At 43.8% G+C, this 26,007-nt stretch overlaps 1 protein-coding gene across 1 annotated transcript in view; it reads left to right on the top strand.

Annotated features, from left to right (window-relative positions):
- Positions 1 to 24,356, top strand: part of LOC134349884 (uncharacterized) — a 73,562-nt gene extending 49,206 nt beyond the window's left edge. Inside the window, exon 7 of the mRNA XM_063054850.1 lies at positions 23,540 to 24,356. Within this exon, the coding sequence (XP_062910920.1) occupies positions 23,540 to 23,646 (107 nt within the window). The 3' untranslated portion in view covers positions 23,647 to 24,356. The remainder of the gene's footprint in view (positions 1 to 23,539) is intronic.
- Positions 24,357 to 26,007: the final 1,651 nt, after the last annotated feature.

Here is a 26,007-nt window from a genome sequence, read left to right as displayed (position 1 = left end):
AGGGCCCAGGTCACAGAATAAGCAATGACCTGATGTTTGGATGATTTAAGTGCCGGGCCAGATTGAAATGGACGGGAGATGAACCAGAAGCAAAGGACAGGCCGGTTCAGCTCAGTGCACCGAGTAACTCTGCGCTGAACTGAGGCTGTGGCCTGCAACTAACAGCCCCCTGAATCGGATGCAGTAATGAATGTCTTCCTGGTTGTGGAGTGATTTTTGTGAATTTCTGTTCTGAACGTTATTAGCTTACTTTTATTGTTTGCACAATCTGTTGTTATTTTTCTGCACATTGAATGTTTGATGGACTTTTTTTTAATGAGTTCTATTGAGTTTCCTTGTTATGTGGCTGTCTGTTAGGACATGAATCTCAAGGTTGTATATAGCTTACATACTTTGATAATAAATATATTTTGAACTTTGAACTTCTGAATTTTGAATTTCCAGAAAACTTATTTCCATCCATACAGGTAAAATATATATAAACCACTGTGAGCTATAGGGATGGTTGTAAATGAAATAAACTTTTTCCTGATCCTTGGAAAATTCCAGATCACTGAGGAGTTGTGAATGTGAGTGATAAATCCACTGGAAAGTAAGGAAGTGGGAAACAAGAACTCTCTCTCGTTTTATTTCTATTGAAGTCAACGGAGTTCACGAGAATGAGGACAAATGTCAATGAAACCAATTGGACACCAATAGGCCTGGAGAGAGTGGTTACGGGAAAGTGCTTCCATTAGTAAGGGAGATGAGGAGGAATTTCTTCAGCCAGAGGGTTCTGAATCTGTGGAATTTGTTACCACTGTGGCCTGTGGTGGCCAAGTCATTGGGTGCATTTCAGGCTGAGATTAATGGGTTCTTGATTGGTAAGGGGTTAAGGATTACAGGGTGAATGTGTTTGTAAAAAAGGATCAGTCATTATTTCAATGGTGGAGCAAACTTAATGGACCAAATGGCCTAATCCTGCTATCTCTTGTGGTTCTGAGGTCTTATGGAAGATCAGAGACTTGCATTGAAACATACAGTGAAATGTTAAACAGGAAAATGCCAGCAGATGCTGAAAATCTGAAGCAACACATAGAAAGTGCTGGAGGAACTCAGCAGATCAGGCAGAATCGATGGAAATGAATAAACAGTCGACATTTTTGACAGAGAACCTTCTTCAGGACTGAAAAAAAGGGAAAGACTACAAAATGATAAAAGATGGGGAAAGGGGAAGTAGGTTAGTTAGAATGTGATAGGTGAAGCCAGATGGGTTGGAAAGATACAGGGATGGAGAAGAATGAATCTGATAGGAGGGGAGAGTGGACCATAGGAGAAAGAGAAGGAGGAGGGGAATCAGGTAGAGGGGCTAGTCTGGTGAGGAGAGGTATGAGACTAGAGAGAGAATAGAAAAAGAGGGGAAGGGTAGAAATCGATATTCATGTCATCAGGTTGCAGGCTACCCAGGTAGATTATGCAGTGTTGCTCCTCCACCCGGAGGGTGGCCTCATCTTGTCATAAGAGGAGGCCAAGAACTGTCACTTTGGAATTGGGATGGGAATCAAAATTAAAATATTTGGTCAGAGGGAAGTTCCTCTTTTGGTTGATTTGCTTTGACACAAACAGTTTGCCATCATGCCATCAGGTTGATTTGACACAAGCAACAGAATGAAATGCGATGATATGGACAGGAGATCAGACATTAGTCACATTTACTAATTCAGAACTGTGCTGACTGACTGACTTTATATGTCCTCTGAGGACACAAATGTGCCTTAGTTGGCACCCGACCAGCAACATTGCAACCTTGTGTTGCAATATTAGCCCAGATGTTCGTGCTTGTATCTGTGGGGGGAGATCAGACCTGCACAGAGAAGGCTGGGTTATGGACTGAGCCTCAGCTGACTGTCCCACAGTGTGTTAAGGAGTGAGTGAGGAGCTTTACCCCAGGACAGCCATATCAGGTGCCCAAAGGTTTTCAGACTCATCACCAACAATCCCCATCTTGACAAAAAAATGAAAAGATTAAAACAATTTTATCACCTGGCTTATTTTTCTCAAAGAAGATGGATGCATAATGAATATTTTCCTCTGTGTCTGTAGGGACAAAATAGAAACAAAGATGATAAGGATAAAGATTAGTCTTATTTGTTCATGAACATTGAAACATTGAAACATACAGTGAAATGTGTTGTTTGTGTCAACAACCAACACAGTCCGAGCTTGTGCTGGTGGAAGCCTACAAGTGCTGCCATGCTTTCTGCACCACATAACATGCCCACAACTTCCCAACCCTGACCATAGTCTTTGGAATGTGGGAGGAAACTGGAGCACCCAGAGGAAACCTACACAGTCATGGGAAGAATGTACAAACTCCTTAGAGACAGCATCAGAATTGAGCCCAATCGCTGACGCTGTAAAGTGTTACGCTAATCACTACACTACCATGCTGTCCCCATCGATTTGAGATTGTTCGATCTGCTGAGTTCCTCCTGCAGTTTGTTTTAATGTTCCACACTTTTAAATCTTCTGTCTATGGGGAATTTGCATCTGTATCAGGAGGCATTAACATAGAAATCAAGTAATGGATTAATTCTAAACTGGAAACATCACTGTTCTGTAAGATAAAAATATTTAATGTGTCAAATGTATTAAATCATTTGTGTTGTTAATCATTGTGTGCATGTATACAAAAAATGATGTATATAATTTTAGTGCAAACAACAGGAATTCTGCAGATGCTGGAAATTCAAGCAACATACATCAAAGTTGCTGGTGAACGCAGCAGGCCAAGCAGCATCTATAGGAAGAGGTGCAGTCGACGTTTCAGGCCGAGACCCTTTGTCAGGACTAAGGGTCTCAGCCTGAAACGTCGACTGCACCTCTTCCTATAGATGCTGCTTGGCCTGCTGCGTTCACCAGCAACTTTGATGTATGTTGCTATAATTTTAGCGTCAGGGCAATATCCTGCCGCATTTCCCCTCTTTATTGATTGTATTTTGTGACAGAGGCACAACATGAGATTTTTTACTCCCATAGATGTGATAAATAAATATATAAACAAACAAACAAACAAACAATCAAATAAATAGCTTAGGGAACAATTTTCATCAGTCTCATTTCTGCTGTCCCTCACATCATCTTCCCCTTCCAAACAGAAGTTGTTTCAGCCATATGTCAGCTGTTTCCTTTCTTTTCAAATCTTTTTTATTATTGTATTATACAAAAGAAATAACATGAGTACATTGAAGTAACAACACTTCAACCATACGTCAGCTCTTTTGTCAGTGAAGTGCATCTGTGAATTTTCAGTCTAGGTTACACATTCAACAGGGGCTTGAACCCAGAACTTTCTATTCTGAGGAAATTAGTTTATCAGACAAAGGTAAAGGTTAGCTTTATTTGTCACATGTACAAAATACATTGTTTGTGTCACATCCAATTAGTGAGGATTGTGCTGAGCAGCGTGCGAGTGTTGTCAGGCTTCTGGTGCCAACAGAGCATTCCGGCAAATTACTAACCCTAAACTCGACACCCTTAGAATGTGGGAGGAAATCAGAGCACATCAGGAAATCCACGTGGTCACAGACTCCCTACAAACTCTCTACAGTCAGTGGTGGGAATCGAACCCTAATCTTACTGCTCAGGCTGAAAAACGCTCTGCTTATAAGCACACTGCTGTAATGTTACATTGACACTGCCTCATAGCAAACAGAGGGCACAACCTCATAATAGAGGGACATTCATTTGGAACAGAGATGAGGAGGAATTTCTTCAGCCAGAGAGTGGTGAATCTGTGGAATTCATTGCCACAGATGGCAATGGAGGCCAAATCATTGGGTATATTTTAGGCAGAGGTTGATAGATTCTTGATTAGTCAGGGCAAGAAGGGTTACAGGCGGAAGGCAGGAGCTTGGGGCTGAGACAGAAATGGATCAGCCATGATGAAATGGCAGATCATACTCAATGACTCAAATGGCCAACGTCTGCTCCAATATCTTATGGTCTCACAAACATTGCGTTGCTCCATATTTATTAAACAGAATATATTAATGTAGCCCTCCCCTTCCTCACCGGGCTCATATGAAAACTTTGCTTATTAGCCGGCTCTGTTAACAGCCACGTGATTCAGCAGTGAGGAGACCACTTTTCACAAACAATATACACCTAGGGTCAGGATGCGTTGGGGTTCAACCAAACAGGAATGCCGTGATGTTCCCCTTAACAAAACCTTGATTTGAGCGAATGCTGTGTAAATCCTGCCCATACACAATTGTCAGTCGGCAAGAAATAACAAATTATACACTGCATAAAATGAGAATAAAGTATATTTACAAACTTCAGTTTCATTGAACAGTTAGTAGGAAAGAGAACAGAAAAATAAAGGAAAGGGCCTATTACAGTTAAACCAGTCCAATGTGCACATAAAATTGGAGCTCAACCTGGAGTTGTCTTTTACATAAGTGCCAGACGCACGGTCTACATGAAAGGACACACCACACTCCGAACTTCGCTCAAAATCCATCTTGAACAAATGGGCCCTCTCTCAGGAGTATTGGCCTTTCCTCCTTGGAGCCATTCATTTGCACAAAACACTTTGTCCAATGGAGATGCTCCTTCCCGTGGGACTCTCAGGCGTCTGTCCTCTCCAAGAAAATATCCCCTACCAGACTACTGTCCATCACAAATCACTCTCCGTCCCAGAGATTCTAGAAATTTCTCCCAATTCTGCCTTCCTGATTGGCTGACACAACATTCCTAAGTTGAACTGCAGGGCTTCTTATCTCTAGCCGAAACCAAAACATCCCACCAGCAGGAACACAGCTTTTCCAGAAACTGTTAAAATGAAATTTCTACAGCCTAGCAATAGAATTCCTGACCAGGGCATTACATTACGAACATGGCTAATTCATCTCTTTTATTCTTCAATTTCATTCAGCAACCTCTCTCAGTTTTGACCTGATCTTATTTCCACAGGATATATATGTAAGGGGTTTCTTCTTTTATGTTACTGCCTAGGCTAATTAAAGTGGCTTCTTTGTTATGTCAACTGCTGAGAAAGTTCTCTCACTAGCAGCTATTTTGGGTTATATTATCGATAAGAGGACAAATGAACCAATTGGGATAGATGTTATTCTTTCTATTGCGTCTGTAAATGATTGTGATGCGTGGGTTTTTGAACAGAAGGCGTGATGGAGAGAGAGAGAATGGACAAGGTGCTGTGAGCCGGCTAGGTAGATAGATAGACGTACTTTATTGATCCCGAGGGAAATTGGGTTTCATTACAGTTGCACCAACCACGAACAGAGTACAAACATAGCAATACAAAACCACAAACAATCAAATAATAATATGTAAACCATGCCAGACGGAAATAAGTCCAGGACCAGCCCACTGGCCCAGGGTGCCCGACCCTCCAAGCGAGGAGCTGCGAAGTTTGATGGCCACAGGCAGGAATGACTTCCCATGACGCTCAGTGCTGTATCCCGGTGGAATGAGTCTCTGGCTGAATGTACTCCTGTACCCAACAGTGTAAATGATGTTACACGCCAACGTCGGGTTGGCAGAGGGTGGGATGTACACAACAACCACAACTGTATGTGAGATTTTCCTTGGCAAATAATATGGCCGGAGTCCAACAGCAAAAATTTCAATATCCAGGCTACAAACACGTTCCTTGTTCATAATATGACCAGGATTGCCCTATCTGTTGTTAACCAGAACAGCAAGCCCCCCCCCCCTCCTTTATGCTTACTGCTTTCAGTACACTTCCGGTCAGCCCAAACAGTCTGGAAGCCTTGTCTTGTGCTCCTCCAGTGTATACCTGAGTACTATCATCCAAGTACACTAGTACCTCATCTCTCAGTGACAGTCATCAGGGACACTGGAGTTCTCCCTATCTTTCCACATCCCACAAGCAGAGTATTCAACTACCATATATAACCATATAACAATTACAGCACGGAAACAGGCCATCTCGGCCCTTCTAGTCCGTGTCGAAATCTTACTTTCACCTAGTCCCACTGACCTGCACTCAGCCCATAACCCTCCATTCCTTTCCTGTCCACATATCTATCCAATCTAACTTTAAATGACAACATCGAACCTGCCTCAACCACTTCTGCTGGAAGCTCGATCTGCACAGCTCCCCCTCATGTTACCCCTAAACTTTTGCCCTTTAACTCTCAACTCATGTCCTCTGAATCTCCCCCATTCTCAATGGAAAAAAGCCTATCCACGTCAACTCTATCTATCCCCCTCATAATTTCAAATACCCCTAACAAGTCCCCTCTCAACCTTCTACGCTCCAAAGAATGAAGACCTAACTTGTTCAACCTTTCTCTGTAACTTAGGAGATGAAACCCAGGTAACATTTTAATAAATCTCCTCTGTACTCTCTCAATTTTATTGACATCTTTCCTATAATTCAGTGACCAGAACTGTACACAATGCTCCAAATTTGGCCTCACTAATGCCATGTACAATTTCAACATTACATCCCAACTCCTATATTCAATGCTCTGATTTATAAAGGCCAGCATACCAAAAGCTTTCTTCACCACCCTATCCACATGAGATTCCACCTTCAGAGAACTATGCACCATTATTCCTAGATCCCTCTGTACTACTGCATTCTTCAATGCCCTACCATTTACCATGTCTGTCCTATTTTGATTAGTCCTACCAAAATGTAGCACCTCACATTTATCGGCATTAAACTCCATCTGCCATCTTTCAGTCCACTCTTATAACTGGCCTAAATCTCTCTGCAAACTTTGAAAAGCTACTTCATTATCCACAACTCCACTTATCTTAGTATCATCTGCATTAATGATCATCCAGATCATTAATATATATGACAAACAACATTGGACCCAGTACAGATCCCCGAGGCACAACACCAGACACCGGCCTCCAATCTGACAGACAGTTATCCACCACTACTCTCTGGCGTCTCCCATCCAGCAATTGCTGAATCCATTTTACTACTTCGATATTGATGCCTAACGATTGAACCGTCCAAACTAACCTTCTTTGTGGAACCTTGTCAAAGGCCTTACTGAAGTCCATATAGACAACAGCAACCACTTTACCCTCGTCAACTTTCCGAGTAACCTCATCAAAAAATTCAATAAGATTTATCAAACATGACCTTCCACGCACAAATCCATGTTGACTGTTCCTAATCAGACCCTGTCTATCCAGATAATTATATATACCATCTCTAAGAATACTTTCCATCAATTTACCCACTACTGACGTCAAACTCACAGGCCGATAATTGCTATGATTATTCTTAGAACCCTTTTTAAACAATGGAACAACATGAGCAATTTGCCAATCCTCCGGCACCATCCCCGTTTCTAATGACATTTGAAATATTTCAGTCAGAGCCCCTGCTATTTCCACACTAGCTTCCCTCAAGGTCCTTGGGAATATCCTGTCCGGATCGGAGACTTATCCACTTTTATATTTCTTAAAAGCACCAGTACTTCCTCTTCTTTAATCATCATACTTTCCTTCTTGTTTCTTTTACCTTACAGAATTCAATATCCTTCTCCTTAGTGAATACCGAAGAAAAGAAATTTTTCAAAATCTCCCCCATCTCTTTTGGCTCCGCACATAACCATCCACTCTGATTCTCTAAGGGACCAATTTTATCCCTCACTATCCTTTTGCTGTTGATATAACTGTAGAAACCCTTTGGATTTATTTTCACCTTACTTGCCAAAGCAGCCTCATATCTTCTTTTAGCTTTTCTAATTTCTTTTTTAAGACTCTTTTTACATTCTTTATATTCCTCGAGCACCTCAGTTACTCCAAGCTGCCTATATTTATTGTAGATCCCTCTCTTTTTCTGAACCAAGTTTCCAATATCCCTTGAAAACCATGACTCTGTCAAACTTTTAACCTTTCCTTTCAACTTAACAGGAACATAAAGATCCTGCACCTTCAAAATTTCACCTTTAAATGACCTCCATTTCTCTACTACAACCTTCCCATAAAACAAATTGTCCCAATCCACTCCTTCTGAATCCTTTCACATCTCCTCAAATTTAGCCTTTCTCCAATCAAAAATCTCAACCCTGGGTCTAGTCCTATCCTTCTCCATAATTATATTGAAACTAATAGCATTGTGATCACTGGACCCGAAGTGCTCCCCAACACTTACCTCCGTCACCTGCTCTATCTCATTCCCTAACAGGAGATCCAACACTGCCACTTCTCTAGTTGGTACCTCTACGTATTGCTGCAAAAAAACTATCTTGCACACATTTTAAAAACTCCAAACCATCCAGCCCTTTTACAGAATGGGTTTCCCAGTCTATGTGTGGAAAATTAAAATCTCCCACAATCACAACCTTGTGCTTACTACAAATATCTGCTATCTCCTTACAAATTTGCTCCTCCAATTCTTGCTCCCCATTAGGCGGTCTATAATACATCCCTATAAGTGTCACTATGCCTTGCCTGGCATCTCTACTGTCCGAACCAGAATGAGAATCAGGTTTATTATCACCGGATTGTGACGAGAAATTTGTTAACTTAGCAGCAGCAGTTCAATGCAATGCATAATCTTGCAGAGAAAAAAAGTAATAATAATAAACTAAATAAAAATAAATAACTAAACAAGTAAATCAATTACTGCAACTATAAGGAAGAAATGTAGAAAGAAACATAGAAATATAGAAAACCTACAGCACAATACAGGCCCTTTTGCCTACAAAGCTGTGTCAAACATGTCCTTACTTGAGATATTGCCTAGAGTTACCCATAGCCCTCTATTTTTTTCCGAGTTCTATATACCTGTCCAGGAGTCTCTTAAAAGACCCTGTCGTATCTGTCTCCACCACCATCGCCGGCAGCCCAATCCATGCACTCATCACTCTCTGCATAAAAAACTTGCCCCTGATAACTCCTCTGTACCTTCATCCAAGCACCTTAGAACTGTGTCGTCTCATGCTAGCCATTTCAGCCCTGGGAAAAAGCCACTTATTATCCACATGATCAATGCCTCTCATCATCCTATACATCTCATCCTCTGTCACCTCAAGGAAAAAAGACCGAGTTCACTCAACCTATTCTCATATCACTCAACCTATTTTCATAGGAATAGGAAAAAACTGAGCTTAGTACTTTTCTTTTCTTTGCTTTGTCTGACTGAAGACTCTCCTCGTTGAAGCCTCTAAGAATAAAAGCCTCAAGACCACTCTGTCCACTCAGGAAATGGCCACTGCACATCCTCTTGCCTTCCTTTAATTTGCTCTTGCTAATCAATCACAAACGACGATTGATCACTGGTTGGAGTTCAATTTTGCTGCTGCAATCAGCCGCTGCCATTTTTGACTCGGGCAGTGGACCTAAGTGAAATCCCCTCCTCTCATACTACTGATGTCTGGATTGGTCGCTGGTCATAGTTCTATGTATTCAGCAAAATGCACTTCAGCTGCCCATGAGCACAAATCTTTGCAAGTGTGAAAAAATGCAGGGATTTGTAGTCATCAGATTCAGGCTTGATGATACATTAATACTTACTTACTTATTTTCAAACATCATTCAGTTCAAACCAAACTCCATTTAATATTATTTCTCTGTGTAGAAAGGTTAAAATTACCATTCTTTGTTTTTGGAAGCATGTTCCCCATTTCTTCAGGTACCTTACCCTTAACCTTGCGCTTTCTTAGACACAACACCATCACCAGGATAATGATGAGGAGAAGGGCCAGTCCAGCAGTAACTACAACAGTGGTGTGATTAAAACTGTAATCCTCTGTCAAAACAATAAGCACAAATTTCTCATTTATTATGCTGACATCATTCAAAAGCTGTCTAAATGACTGAAAAATAACATTGATTAATTTAGATCACAGGTTCTGCGTTTAATTCCTGATTGAGGTTAACTGACCCAAATGTTGAAGAACTACATCTGTTCTCTGTAAACATCAGAGAAAGTCAAGAAATGAATCACAGTGGGATTGAGGTCCCGATTTCAATCAGGTATCTCTTTCTGGCAGGAGATGTCTGGGAATATGCGGCTGACAGAGATCCAGTTCATGTGTGAGGCCTCCCACTGTTCAACAGGGGAACGTCCATCATAGTCTGTGTTTCTACTGGAATAAGAATTGCCACAGTGGGGAGGCTTTTGCCCCAGAGCTTCTATCCCCTCTGAACAGGAGCTGTAGATGCCAGATACACTCAGCAGGTTAGGCAGCTTCTGTGGAAAGAGATTTGAGACAATTAATGTTTCAAGTTGAAAATCCTCCATCAGATTTCAAGGAAAGTTCTTTGAATAAACCTCCATCACATTCCAAGGTCTTTGGAAAAACATCTATCAGATTCCACGGAAGGGTAATTAACCTGAAATATTAACACTTTTCTGCTTCCACAGATACTGTCAGACCTGCTTAGTGTTTCCAATATTTCAGTCTTTCCTTCAGACTTCCTGCATCTCGAACTTCCTGCTTTTCAAGTACTTAAACTCTTCTGTGCATTTAACTACGACCTACCAATGACTGTGCAATGCAATAATCCACTGCAGTCCCAGTGAAAATGTATTTGTGTACTTTCAGCACACACGCATCTCTGATCTATTCACACTGTGACTGACTTCAAATCTCCTGACTTTAAAGAACATCTTAGCACCTGTAGTTGGGCCAAAGGATGGGGAGGTTTGTTTGTCTTTGGACTAGCTCTGGGTTTTTAGTTTGTATTGCAGGTGCTTCATTTGGTATCACGGGGATTGTTAAACTCTTTGTATTTATCACTTTTATTCAATTTGCTCTTATTAGCACAGGATTTTCAATGCCTTATATTGTAGTTGTTGTCTTTGGGGTTATTGCTTCATTTGGACGCCAGGGCTGTCTGATTGGTCCTGAATTCCTACATGCTCCTGTGCGTATCTTGTGGGCAGGGGGAGGGGAACATGCCAACCCCTCTTTGCTCGGCTGTTGAGGATCATGGTCTGGTGAAACTCTGAGCAAGTTCCTTTGTGTATTATGAGTGATTTCAGTTCTTCAAGATTATGTAGAGTTTGTCTGAGTTTTTGTTTGTTTTGCTGGTTAATTTCTGTAATAAATCTTTTGTTTTGTTTGAATTACCAAAGTCTCTGGGATTCCTGCACTTGAATTCACCAGAGAGCCAGACAGAGAGTATGGCCTGGACGGTGAAGCAGTAGCAGAGCTCCTTGTGAATGTGCTTAATGGTGGGGAAGGAATTACCTGTAAAGGGCTGTGATGTAATGCGGATGTTGCTGTTTCTAAAGGAATATTTAAGCACCAACTTGAATCATTCCCTCTGTCCACTGGGTAATCTCTTCCCCTGACAGAGCTCAGCATGCAGTGTCTGTTCCAGGCTCTGACGTCAGATACATGATCAATGTGGCGGCCCAACAGAGCTAACAAAGTGTAACTCAGTGCTCAGTAGCAATGCTGACCTGAGAGAGGGCACGACCACTGGTTCACTAATCCTTCCAGTGAGTTCCAGTGGTTGGCACGTTAAATAGCGGCCATCATAATGCTTTACAGCACCAGTGAACAGGGTTCAATCCTGAGGCTATCTGTAAATAATCTGTATGTTCTCCCCATGATACGTGTTTCCACATTCCAAAGACATATGGGTTCGTAACGGATAGTGACTTGTGGGCATGCTATATTGGTGCTGGAGACATGGCAACACCTGTGGGCTTCCCCCAGCACATCCTCATTCTGTGTTGATCATTTGACACATTTCACTGCATATTTGAGTGTACATGTAACTAAGAAAGTTAGTTTTTGAGGAGGATTTTGTAAGACTGTCTTGGTATTATCTTTGGAAAGGATGGTCCTGTCCAACAGCTAGACAAAGATCGTCCATTACCTACTTCATTGTATAGCACTGTCCACTAATAATAAAGGTTCACAGTGATACCCTGGAAAACATGGATCACTTGTTATATCTCAGAGATCACTTCTTAGCAAGGACAGGCGTTGGTGATTAAATTCATGATTGCTTTCTATGTACCAGGGCAGCTTTTGCTCAATAGTCAACCAACCAACAGTGAGCCCATCTGAGACCTGGTCTACTTACCATGGAATTAATGTTACAGGCATGTGATAGACCCTGAGATATCACAGATATGTCTATGATTTGGAAAATGAGATCTCAAAGACTCAAAGTGAAGTCACTTACTCTTCACCTGAAGATAATATGGAATAAAAATCTTGGGTCTGTTTTGATGAAACAAAACACACGTCCATTTTCTTTGGATTTTATCGTCTGTTGGAATAATCAGCTGCAAAGAGTCACCTTCATTCTTCCATTCCATGAATATTTTCTCATCCACAGTTTCACCATCGCTGTTGATCCAAACCAGTCTCATTGATCCACTGACCTCAGACACAGAGCAGGTCAGGGTAACGTTGCCTCCCTCAGTCACTGCATCAGGTGGTTCAGCTGTGACTGTGGAAACAACAAATCACTGGGACTTTAAACAATTGCCAAAGTTTCAACTCAACTGTGTTGCTTTTTTCTGTTGTCTGTGAAACCAACCCAAACAATCTCTGCCCCTCAGGGCTGTGTACTAAACCCCCTCCTTCAACCTGGGTATACCCATGACTGTGTCACCACCCACAGCTAAAATTTGTGTTACGTACCCCGTAACTGGGTTGCCAAACCAGCAGAAATGGATCACTCAGTTGGAGTCTGGAGTACTAGAACTAAGAAAGTTTTATTAAAGAAACAAGCAACACATTAATCGAAAGGATAATAAATGCAACAGTTCAGCGATGATAAACGCACATGTGCGCAGAATTAAGATAACAGCATCAATCAAGCTCTATCGTTGTCTAGGGGTAAATGACCAATTTCAAAATGACTCAAAGTTCAGTCCAGTTAGTAGTTCAGTTCGCAGTAATCGTTGCCATGGCGGTGGACAACGTGGGGGAAGAGTGAGATAGAATAGGAACAACTGATCATTCAGAACGGATTCACTCACAGACCAGCGAGATGGCTCACAAACAGCTTTTGGGCAGGTCCTTGGTGATGTCACCTGAGGTCACCGACTGTGACCCCTCCTCCAGATGCGGTCGATCCTCTGCAGTGAACCCGGCACCCAGGCAAGGGCGGACACACACCGGGTTCCCGCTGATCGTACCTTTCCACCCTTGTCGTTGTCTGGTACTTCTCACCCACTCGTGAGAAGCGCACCGCTTCCAGGGTCTCGTTACCTCGGGTGGCGTGTGTGTCTGTCTTAGCGAACCTGTCCCTTTTTATCCCCCTGCTGGGGTATCGCCTGTCCATCACTTCAAACAGTTCAGGGTTCAAAGGGGGGAGCCGCTCCAGACAGCTCTCTCTCCCACATCCCTTCATTACACATCTCCAGACGCTGCTCCATTGTTCCTTATCTCTCCTTCCCCTGAGGGCAGGTGGCAGACCAACTGCTGATGCCACTGATGCTAGCCCAGGCCAGCAAACATCTTAATTTTATGTGTATTCTCGTAACACTTCCCCCCTTTAAGGATTTTTACCGGGAGGTAAAAATTACAAACATGACTACATTATCTGATACATACACAATATACATCTTTAACAGTTATTTAGCTAATACAGAGAATTTGAAGCTGTCAACACCTTGACAGACAGTCATCACATTTTCTGTTCCTTTTACACGTGTTATTAATAATCCCTTAGACCAGGCTCCAACTCAGCAAACTTCATAGTGGCCAAAAACACTGATGAATTGCGACCAATGTAACCTCTCATCTGGTTTTGTCCCGGACCACAACAACAAGGGTCGTCCCATTCCGACTCAATTTTCTCTCGCAAGGGCTTAGTAGGAGGGGGACGGGTATTGACCGCAGAGTTATTGCAAAACTTCCTGCAGTACCCCACCATCTCCAAAAGCCTTCTGAGGGCCCTCTTGTCTGTCGGGGTTGGGAGGTCAGCGATAGCCTGCACTGTAGCTTGCATCACTGCCAGCTGCCCCTGTGTCACCACAATTCCCAGGTAAGTGACCTTCGTGTGGCCGAATTCATTTTTTTCAAGGTTCACTATCAAGCTGGCTTCAGACAGCCGTATTAAATTGCCAATACACACCTCTGTGTTCATCAGCCCTTTAGTCACTGAATTACTCGAAAAATATGGGTGTTGTTTGCTTGGCTGCCCTATTGTAACCACAATCACCCAACGTCCCAGTTCTTTGCATTTCCTCGGGACAATCAAACACATGGGTGCGAGTCGTTTAATTACTCCTTCGGGGATTAAGGGAGAGACCTTATCAGTAGACCTGGCCAAAACAATAGCCTTCTCCCATCTGACCGATCCCATCCTAATCTTTTCAAAATGGTTCTTTTCTCTTATCAGGGGGCCCCTAGTTTCATTGATTTCCACGCTAACACCGACTAGGTTTGTTAGCATATCAAAAGCCGGTGACCGTCTCAGTTCGCGTCGGTCATGATCAATAACATTTTTCCCCCTGGGCAGCCGGTAACTCTCTTTCATGATTCCACCAACTGTTTCCTCCAGCACCGCAAAATGTCCACCGGGGGGTACCTCGTGGGCCATGTTAAAAACCTCATCCCCATAACTCTTTTGCACCACCCCCCATTCCTCATCTGCGGGTACTGTACTTGATTTCCCTTTCTTCCTTAGCACTTCCTCCTCCACACAATAGCTTGTCAAGGCTGTGTCAGAGAGAGCGGTCTCGGCAAAAACCATCAGCCCCTCGTCTCGCTCCTGCGTCTGCACAAATTCTTTCCTGGCTACTGCTACGTCCGTCCCAGCTCCCTCACGACCTCTTATCGCACTACACCCTGTCTCATACAAGGTTGGCAGAAATGTTTCAGCCAAATTCACCATCGCGGGCGGGGCCTCCATGCTGGCAGGCTGACCCGTCAATCTCACGACTGGGAACACGATTCCTCCGGCGATATCATTACCGAGCAAGACTTCCACGTCTTTCATCGGTAATTCGGACCTCACCCCGATCGTGACTAGTCCAGAGACCAGGTTGCTCTGTAAATGTATCTGGTGCAAAGGGACTGACTCTGTCCCTTCCCCAACACCTTTGACCTCTACCTCCCCAGTCTGGGTCTCTGAGCTAAACTCTAATGCACTCTTCAGTATTAGTGACTGACACGCTCCCGTGTCTCTCCAGATCCGCACTGGAACTGGTTTTAACCTCTCCTTCACTGACACCAGTCCGGCCGAGATAAACCTCTCGCGCCCTTCCTGGACTTTTTCAGACCTGTCCTTCCCTAGCGGTTCGCTTAACAGCTCGATACAGCCATTCAAAATTTCCGCTTTTCCTTTCCCCGTCTCCTTCCTTGGGGCAAAGCACCTGGACGCAAAGTGTCCGACTTTCCCACAATTATAACAGACGACCCCAGGAGCCTTCCTACCAGACAGCTCCCGGTCTACCTTATCCTTTTCACTAGTCCCCGGCTTACTTTCTGACTTTTCCGGCGGACTCTCCCCGCCGTCCTGACTACCCTTCTGGTAGCCTTTACTCGGGGCAACCTTCATTTTATGCGTCAACGCATACTCATCCGCTAACTTAGCAGTTGCGGCTAACGTGGCTGCCTCTTTCTCATCGAGGTAGGGTCTCATACCCTCAGGGACACAACCTTTAAACTGCTCAATCTGAATCAGCTGCAGCAGTCTGTCGTAATCCCCCTCTACCCCCTTCGAGGTGCACCAACGCTCACAATATGTTTGCATCTCGCGAGCAAACTCCAAATACGTGCGGTCCCACCGCTTCCTCGCATTCCGGAACCTCTGCCGGTATGCCTCCGGGACCAACTCATAAATCCTGAGGATGGCCTCCTTCACCACCTCATACTTCTGGGCATCTTCCGCGGATAAAGCGGAGTAAGCTTGTTGGGCTTTCCCTTTCAGTACACTCTGAAGTAAAACAACCCATTTATCCCTTGGCCAGTCCTGACTTATGGCCACTTTTTCGAAATGGAGAAAGTACCGATCCACATCGGTATCGTCAAATGGGGGAACCAGCCTAACCTCCTGGGTCACCCGGAACCCTCCACCTTGGTTCGGCACGAGCCCCTGCTCGGCCCTTATCTTTAACTTCTCCAGCTCAAATTCCCTTTCCCTCTGTTTCTCCTCTCTCTCCAACTGTCTGTCCCTCTCTCTCTCTTCTCTCTCCAACTGTCTTTCTCTCTCTTGCCTTTCTACCTCTTTCTCTCTCTCTCGCCTTTCTAACTCTTTCTCTCTCTCCCGCCTTTCTAACTCTCTCTCTTTCTCCCGCCTTTCTAACTCTCTCTCTTTCTCCTGCCTTTCTAACTCTCTCTCCTGCCTTTCTAACTGCTTCTCTTCGTGTTCTAACTGCCGTACCCGGAACTCGTGCTCGAGTCTCAGTTTTTCAAGCTGTACCTGTACCGCGTCTCCAGCAGGTTTTTCAATAGACACCTCCCCCAGCTCACCTTGGGGAAACACACCTTTAGATACATAGTGCTCTACAATAGCTCTGTGTATCTCCTCTCTCCTCATTGTCGACTTCACCTTAGCAAGATTCACCCGTTTGGCCACAGCTATCAATTCTGATTTCCTGGCATCCTCTAATGCCTCCAAGGTCGGCGCCTTTATAAATTCCTCAACCTCCATTTCTGCTGTTTGTCTTTTCTTTCTTTCGGGAATTTTAACCCAATCAATTTACTCCGTCCCAAATTTAGCGTTCAAAATCCCGGACGAGCCCCCACTTATGTTACGTACCCCGTAACTGGGTTGCCAAACCAGCATAAATGGATCACTCAGTTGGAGTCTGGAGTACTAGAACTAAGAAAGTTTTATTAAAGAAACAAGCAACACATTAATCGAAAGGATAATAAATGCAACAGTTCAGCGATGATAAACGCACATGTGCGCAGAATTAAGATAACAGCATCAATCAAGCTCTATCGTTGTCTAGGGGTAAATGACCAATTTCAAAATGACTCAAAGTTCAGTCCAGTTAGTAGTTCAGTTCGCAGTAATCGTTGCCATGGCGGTGGACAACGTGGGGGAAGAGTGAGATAGAATAGGAACAACTGATCATTCAGAACGGCTTCACTCACAGACCAGCGGGATGGCTCACAGACCAGCGAGATGGCTCACAAACAGCTTTTGGGCAGGTCCTTGGTGATGTCACCTGAGGTCACCGACTGTGACCCCTCCTCCAGATGCGGTCGATCCTCTGCAGTGAACCCGGCACCCAGGCAAGGGCGGACACACACCGGGTTCCCGCTGATCGTACCTTTCCACCCTTGTGGTTGTCTGGTACTTCTCACCCACTCGTGAGAAGCGCACCGCTTCCAGGGTCTCGTTACCTCGGGTGGCGTGTGTGTCTGTCTTAGCGAACCTGTCCCTTTTTATCCCCCTGCTGGGGTATCGCCTGTCCATCACTTCAAACAGTTCAGGGTTCAAAGGGGGGAGCCGCTCCAGACAGCTCTTCCTCCCACATCCCTTCATTACACATCTCCAGACGCTGCTCCATTGTTCCTTATCTCTCCTTCCCCTGAGGGCAGGTGGCAGACCAACTGCTGATGCCACTGATGCTAGCCCAGGCCAGCAAACATCTTAATTTTATGTGTATTCTCGTAACATTTGCTAATTAAGTTTGCTGACGGTACTACACTGATTGGCCTAATCTCAAATAATAATGAGACAACCTACAGAGAAGACGTCATCACCCTGACACAGTGGTGTCAAGAAAACAACCTCTCCCTCAATATTGCAAAAACAAAGGAGCCGGTTGTGGACTACAGGAGGAATGGAGACATGTTAACCTCTATTGACATCAATGAATCTGGGCTTGAGAGGGTGAACAGTTTTAAGTTCCTCGGCATAAACATCACCAAGGATTTCACGTGGTCTGTACGTACTGGCTATGTGGTGAAAAAGCCACAACAGCGCCTCTTTCAACTCAGATGGTTGAAGAAGTTTAGTATGAGCCCCCAAATCCTAAGAACTTTCTATAGGGGCACAATTGAGAGCATCCTGACTGTCTGCATCACTGCCTGGTATGGGAACTGTACTTCCCTCAAATGCAGGACTCTACAGAGAGTGGCGCAGACAGCCCAGTGCATCTGTAGATGTGAACTTCCCACTATTCAGGAGATTATAAAGACAGGTGTGTAAAAATGGCCCAAAGGATCATTGGGGATCTGAGTCACCCCAACAACAAACTGTTCCAGCTTCTACCTGGGAAATGGTACCGCAGCATAAAAGCCAGGACCAACAGGCTCCGGGACAGCTTCTTCCACCAGGCCATCAGACTGATTAGCTCATGCTGACACAACTATGTTACATTGACTATCCTGTTGTACATACTAGTTACTATAAATTACTGTAAATTGCACATTGCACATTTAGACAGAGATGTAATGTAAGGATTTTTACTCCTCGTGTATGTGAAGGATGGAAGTAAAAAAGTCAATCCAATTCAATTCAATTCAATTCAAGAGTGCAAAATATTGTTGCACAATGTGAGCTCGTAGAGTCTTTCACACCAGTTTTGAACACATTGTAAAATGATCAGCCCCTGTACACAATGATCTTGGGCACAATACTTCCCCTCTACAAGAGATGAATGAATCTTTACTGTAAAATTCATGAATTACACGGCTGCATCACCGTCTGGTATGGGGGAGGGGTTGGGGTGGAGCCCTGCACAGGATCGGAATAAGCTGCAGAAAGATGCAAACTCAGTCAGCTCTGTCATAGGCACCAGGACATCTTCGAGAAGCGATGCCTCAGAAATGCGACATACAACATTAGGCAACTCCGTCTCCCAGGACATATCTTCTTCTCATTGCTATGATCAGAGACAAGGTACAGGAGCCTGAAGACACATATCAATCTATTAGGAATAGCTTCTTTCCTCTGCCATCAGATTTCTGAATGGACACTGAACCCACAAACACTACCTCACCACTTTTTTTTCTCTTTTTGCACTACTCATTTAATTTAGCATATACAGTAGAAATATGTCTATATCTATATACTATTAAAACTCTCATGCTCTGTCTGTCTGTTTGTGACCTCCAATTAGCACAAACGGTACACTACAGCGGCACTTGTTTTGGCTAAATCGAATTAAAATGCGCCAACTTACAGAATGCAGGCAAAGTTCAGGATTATATGTTCATATAAAATTGGTAATTTGCCAAAAATCAACTGGCTGCCTTTCACCTGAGACCCGATCGGCCATCATGGACGCGACAGCCCGACGCATGCGCACGGCCAGCCTCAGCAGCGCCTCACGATGCTCACAGAGCCGCTTCCACCTGCCATGGAGACCGCGACGCCATAGCCCCATGCATGCACACGGCCAGAGTCAGCAGCTTGGAGGCTTTGGTGTTACTGCTTCCTATCTTCTATCAAGCATTAGGGTAAAAATATATGGATAGCCTAATTATGCCGCGTGGAAAGAGATGGGGGACACTATGGTCAAGAGATGACGCCAAACATCGTCGGGAAGTGGCAAGGAGAGGGAGAGAACAACAATCGGATGAGGCCAGGGCCGCACGACTCCAAGATCAAAGAGTCAGGACAAAAAAGATGAGAGAAGACGAGACAGAGGAGGACAGGCATGCACGTCTCCAAAATGACAATAATAGGCACAGACAGAGGAGAGAACAAGAATCCGATCAGGCCAGGGCCGCCGACTCCAGGATCAGAGAGAAAGAACAAATGGTAGAAGAGATGAAGAGACGAAGGATGAAAAGCCTGCGCATCTCCAGACTGACAAAAACAGGCAGAGAAGGAGGAGAGAGGAAGAGACAGAGGAGAAACGGAAAGATCAACTTGAGAATATGCGGCACAGGGTAATTATTGTGAGAGTTGCTGAAGACGACAATGGCCGCTTTCAACGACAATACCTCGACAGAGAAAGAGCAAGGCAAAATGCACAGCTTGCATGCCATCACGTTTCTGCTGATGTTGGTTCGATGACCAGAGTATGCCCTCACTGTCCTTCCTATTGAGTGGAGAAACCACACATTTCTGCTGTATGAAAGGACAGGTCAGGATAGGCAATTTCCAGCCTCTACCTAATGAACTCCTCAATTTGTACAGCAAAGGTGAACCTATTGCAAACGAGTTCAGGAAGAACGCCAGACAATACAATTGCCGATTCCAAATGACATCCTTTGGTGCCAAAGAAGTCATTCCAACAAGGAATCGATGGAATCCTTCTGTGATTATTCAAGGCCAAACCCATCATTACCTCGGACATTTAATTTCAGACCCGACCCAGCAAGCCCGATTCCTTCAAATTTACTTCATGGATACTCAATGTTCATTCTGGTCACATATTTGTCTTGCTATGCGTCTTTCTTCTTTAATAAGCTAAGTTTTTCTTCTTTAATTTCAAAATCAAAGACATAGCAATAGCGTTCAGGAAAATTTAATGTTCATTCTGGTCACATCAGACTGCGCTACCCTTCTCTCAAAGGGTGTCCCAACAGGTCACCCCGTTGTCTATATATATATATACACACACACATATATACGTACACATATACATATATATATATATATATTAACAGTAATTTTCAGTTTTTTATTATTAAATATTGCAAAGTTTTGATACCAAATAACAAATTCACGTCACGTACCAGTGACATTCAGCCTGATCCTGATTCCCTGATTCCTATTCACATTTAAACCTAGCGTAACATCTGGTTAAACATTTCACTGCTAATGTTGTAGGTTATTTCACATGATGGTCTTTCTGTAGAAGCAGTGTTTGGGTTATGGTTAGAGATAATGGGCGCTTTGGAAGGAGAGAAGGCTTGGGTATCTCTCGGGAATAATGCAGAAGATATTTAAAAGCAAATTAAGTGAAAAGAATATTTCAAAATATTGCTCAGTTCTGTTGGTTTAGAGCAGTTTTAGTATTCAGCAAGATGCAAATAAGTTTTAGCAAAAGTTTTGGGGTAAAAAAAGAACTCTTCAAAGTAGGGAAGTAACTCGGTATGTACGCAAGCTGCGAACTCTCTCCCAGCAAAGTATCATTGAAAACAACGGCAGCATTCTGTCCCCTACCTTTAACTGTGGTTAATTCAATGGCCACATATTGATGTGATCCCAGAGAACAGGTGTAAACTCCAGCATCTTCAAACTGCACAGGAACAATCTTCATGTTGAAATTCTTGACATTTAGATTTTCCTCTGTAGCTCTCAGTCCATTCTTGAAGTAGCTCCTCCCACTGACATTGATAGGCTGAGATTTGTAAGTAGCAGCTATTTCCATCACCTGATTCTGGAAATGTGACTTCCAGGTCCATTTGGTTTTAGTATTTATCTCAGAATAATTTCCACAAATCAGCTTGAGTTCACTGTGATCTATGTCTGACCAATAAACTCTGTACATCTTATTGTGTACATCTGCAAGGAAGGGACAAGGAGCAAAGAGTTAGGTTCACAAATGCAGAGATATGGATGTTTCAGGTTTTCACTGGGATTAATACCTGCTCCTAGGATGGCTGAGACAGGGAAGTGGATGTGGAGCTGGAATGCACTGGGTGCCAACTGAAATTCCGATCTTCCCCAAACACAGAGCCAGCAAAGAGACACTGTTGAATTGGAGATAATAAATGAGCTGAGAGAGTCTGAACATTACCGAACAATGAGAACTCCCTTTAAATGAGAAAATTTAGAATACTTCCAGAAGTGACTCATGCTAGATACCCCAGGGGAATGTTACAGCCAACAGCTGAATCATGTTACTCCTTTATCTATATATTTAATTAGTTTGTAGGTCCCCATTTCATTACAGACTAGAAGACGATTCGTTTAAATCCATAGATGGATTTTATTCACTTCGATTCCAGCAGGTGAATTGAAATGATTGATGGGAGGCTCCATCAGTCTCAGTGTCTTCACTTTACCCCCAAAGGCCACTTCAGTCGATACCTCCTGTAACTAATAAAGTGGCCACTGAGCAAATGTTCATGGTCTTTTGCTGCTGTAGCCCATCAAGTGTCAATGTGTTCTACATTCAGTGACGCTGATCTGCACACCCCTGTTGTAACGTATGGTTGTCTGAGTTACGGTGCCTTCCTATCAGCTTGAACCAGTCTGGCCATTCCCCTCTGACCTCCCTCATTAACAAGGCATTTTTGCCCAGAGTCCCCGCTCATTGGATTTTTTGTTGTTGTTTTGTACCACTCACTGTAAACTTTAGTGACCATTGTGTATGTGAAAATCTCAGGAGATCAGCAGTTTCTGCGATAGTCAACCCACCCGATTGGCACCAACAATTATTCCACAGACAAAGTCACTTAGATCACAGTTCCTCTGCATTCTGAAGATTGGTCTGAACAACAACTGGACGTCTTGACCATGTCTGCACGCTTTTGAGCATTGAGTTGCAGCCACATTATTGGAAGGATATCTGCAATAATGAGCTGGGGTACAGGTGTGCCTAATAAAGTGGACAATGAGTGTATATTTACACGGTATCCCGGGGTAAAAGCAATGACCACACCCTGCAGTGAAATCCCACGGCGGACTGTGTGCTCACTGTACAATATGTGGAACAGTTTATAATCAGCAACTATTTCATACCTGCTCCTGGGCAGCTTTGGACTCACCATCATCCACTCCAACACTGGTGTCTCCAGTGAGAACAATGGAGCCTTTTTCCTGCACTTCCCATGTGTACAGACTGGGATCTCCTGTTCCAACATGTCGGACCATCAGATAGACGGTGTTATTCAGGTGGATCTGATCAGTGTTGTTGTTCCTCTGGGATGAGCCTCTTGGTTTCCAGTGGAGACTGACGGTATCTGGGAGTCTGGAGATGGTACAGCTGAGGGCGACGTCACTGCCCATTACAGGTCTCTGTGAGTCGACCTCAACTGTGGAAACAGACACATGATGTGTGGTTCAGTTCCCCACAGGCTCTCTGAACTGCTCCAGGCAGAATTGTCATTTCCCTACAAACAGATAGTTAACCAAATACTGGCCAACTGTGCTCAGTTTATCTGAGGGAATAATGTTCCAGTAGCTTAAAATCAATTTAGTGTTATGGAGTTTGATGAACAACACATATCTTAGCATACAAATAAAAAATTATGTCTTAAATTTTAGAGCAGTTTGTAAATGATATTTTCATCAATTCATTAATTTCCCATTATTCCACTGGGGAAGGCTGTAAACAGATCACCCGGTGGGAGAGCTGGGAATTACTGACAGCAGTTTCAGACTTTCACACAAAGCCGTGGCTGTGTATGTGTGGAAATCTCAACATTTCCTTCAACTTCAATGAGCAATTTTACTGAACATGAGAACCTCTGCTGCCATTCCAATTTCAAAATCCATGACTTTGTCACGGATGAGCTGTGGTTTAGATATTCAGGAGACCAGAGCTATTTCCCTCAATTCTCACACAGGTTCAATCCCATCACCTCCAACTCCGCAGCAACGTTTATACAAAACTGACCAAATAAACGACTCAAATATTGTTACCCACCAGGCTGATTTCAATGAATAATTAATTTTATGCTGGATTCTGGGGCTCGAGGATCAAAGTTTAAAGGATGTATATAACACCTCTTCTAACTTGATATTTACTTTCTTGCAGGCAATCACAGAAGATACCTGTATATGGACACCATCCCAACATTATATTTTGAACTTGAAGGAACAGTGATCAGCAGATCATGTTTTTGGACCCATTCTACTCATTAACCAACTTACCTTTGACCCCAAATATTCCCCACTGTCTCAAGATATTCCCACCAGACTGTGTCTGATTCCATGTGAACAGTCCTGCAAGTTCAAAGGTGGGCTCCCTGATTTTCAGATTAAGGGTACCCCAGTCCACATATAACCTCTGGGAAATGTCTGGTATTTTACTGAACTCATCACTCCATTGTACGACCCACCACTGATCTTCTCTGTGAAAAGTGGCCAATCGCTTTGTGGTTTGTTGCCCTGTGTATGGCCTCCATTCCAAATCAATGGAGTTACTTTCGGGATTGTCTGGTCCCTTCAATACGAAGTTCCCTTCCTGATGGAAAAAGTAAATAGAATTCCCGATTCCTGCAAATGGAAAGGAAAATATAATCAGACAACAGCTTCTCAATGTGATCATTATCATGAGGATCATTTTGGAGAACTCATTTCCAGAAAGCTGTGAGTTCTGATTCCATTCATAATTTCTGATTAAAATTGTTTGGGGTTTCTCAAACATCCTTTCAGCCCCTGTCACGATGTGCGATGGCAATATCGGAAACCAGGTGCTGAGGAATGACAGACTCTGATGTAGAAATGGCGATCAGCGTTTATTCCTAATAATTCAAATAGGTTGGTGGCTCAGCCAAGTGACACTGCAAGAAGAAACATTCTCAAAACTAGACCCAGTGATGAGCCTGAGAGGAGGAGAGGGGTGGACCACCAGAGGGAGATGATGTGCAGGCAAGGAGATAAGGTGAGAGAGGGGAAAGGGGATGGGAAATGTTGGGGGTGGGGGTTGGAGGCATTACCGGAAGTTTGAGAAATCAATGTTCATGCCATCAGGTTGGAGGCTACCCAGATGGAATATCAGGTGCTTCTCCTTAGTGGCCTCATCGTGGCAGTTGAAGAGGCCATGAACTGACATGACGGAATGGAAATGGGAAGTAGAATTAAAATGGGTGGCCACTGGGAGATCTCGCTTTTTCTGGTGGACAGAGCGTAGGTGTTTGGTGAAGTGGTCTCCCAATCTACGTCAGGTCTCACTGATTTACAGGAATCCATTCCGGGAGCACAGGATACAGTAGATCACCCTAACAGACTCACAGGTGAAGTATTGCCTAACTTGGAAGGACTATCTGGGGTCCTGAGTAGTAGTGAGGTAGGAGGTGTCGGGGCAGGAGTAGCACCTGTTCCGCTTGCAATGATAAGTGTGGGGGGAGATCAGTGGGGAGGGATGAATGAACAACGGAGCTTTGTATGGGCGATCCTTGCCGATAGTAGAAAGTGAGGAGGGAGGGAAAGATGTGCTTGGTGGTGGATCCTGTAGGAAATTGCGCAAGTTATGAAGAAATATGTGCTGGACGTGGAGGCTGGTGGTGTGGTAGGTGAGGACAAGAAGAACCCTATCCCTGGTAGGGTGACAGGATGATGGGGGTGAGGGCAGATGTGCACGAAGTGGAAGAGATGCAGGCGCGGGTAGCATTGATGGTGGAGGAAGGGAAGCCCTTTTCTTTGAAGAAAGGGGATATCTCCTTAGTGCCGGATTGAAAAGCCTAACCTGAGAGCTGATGTGGTGGAGACAGAGGGATTCAGAGAAGACGATGGCATTTTTACAAGTAACAGGGTGGGATGAGGTACAGTCGAGGTAGCTGTGAGAATCAGTGGGTTTGTAATAGACATCAGTGGATAAACTGTCTTCAGAGATAGAGACAGAGAGATTGAACAAGTGGAGCAAGGTGTTGAGAGATGTGTATTCATGTCACAATCGATAGTTTAATGAGTGATGACTGAGCCACCCCACATCTGGTGTACATAAGGATTCCTGGGTCAAGCCTCAGAGATAGGGACCATTAGTCATGGGACATCTTTTGGAAGTTATGGGTTGATTACTCAGAGTTACAGCACAGAACAGGCTTTTCCAACCTATTGAGCTGCACCACCCAGCAACCCCACCTATCAGATCCCAGCCGAATCACTGGACAATTTACAATGATCAATTAACCTGCTATCGGTACATCTTTAGACTGTGGGAGAAAACCAGAGCACCAGGAGGAAACCCAAGTGTTGATGAGGAGGATGTACAAGCTCCTTAAAAACAGCACCAGAAATGAACATCAAAGATCCAGAGCCATCGAATGTGTCTGATACGTTAATCGCTTCATCACCTCTGCTGAAGGAGACAATGTAATTATAACCATTCAAACTGTACTTAATCACCTGCCAATATTCTTGTGTTAAGGAGTAGAAAATACCAATGTACACCGAGTTCAATGAGATTCCTTTGAGAATTTCTCTAAAATGCCTCTGTCATGTTGACCAAACCCATTTTACATCGACACGCCAGTCTCCGCATGACTCATTCACCGTCACATC

This window comes from Mobula hypostoma, chromosome 7 (genome assembly GCF_963921235.1).
Source record: "Mobula hypostoma chromosome 7, sMobHyp1.1, whole genome shotgun sequence".
NCBI classification, from domain to species: Eukaryota; Metazoa; Chordata; class Chondrichthyes; order Myliobatiformes; family Myliobatidae; genus Mobula; species Mobula hypostoma.
This window is presented reverse-complemented; position numbering and strand designations above follow the sequence as displayed.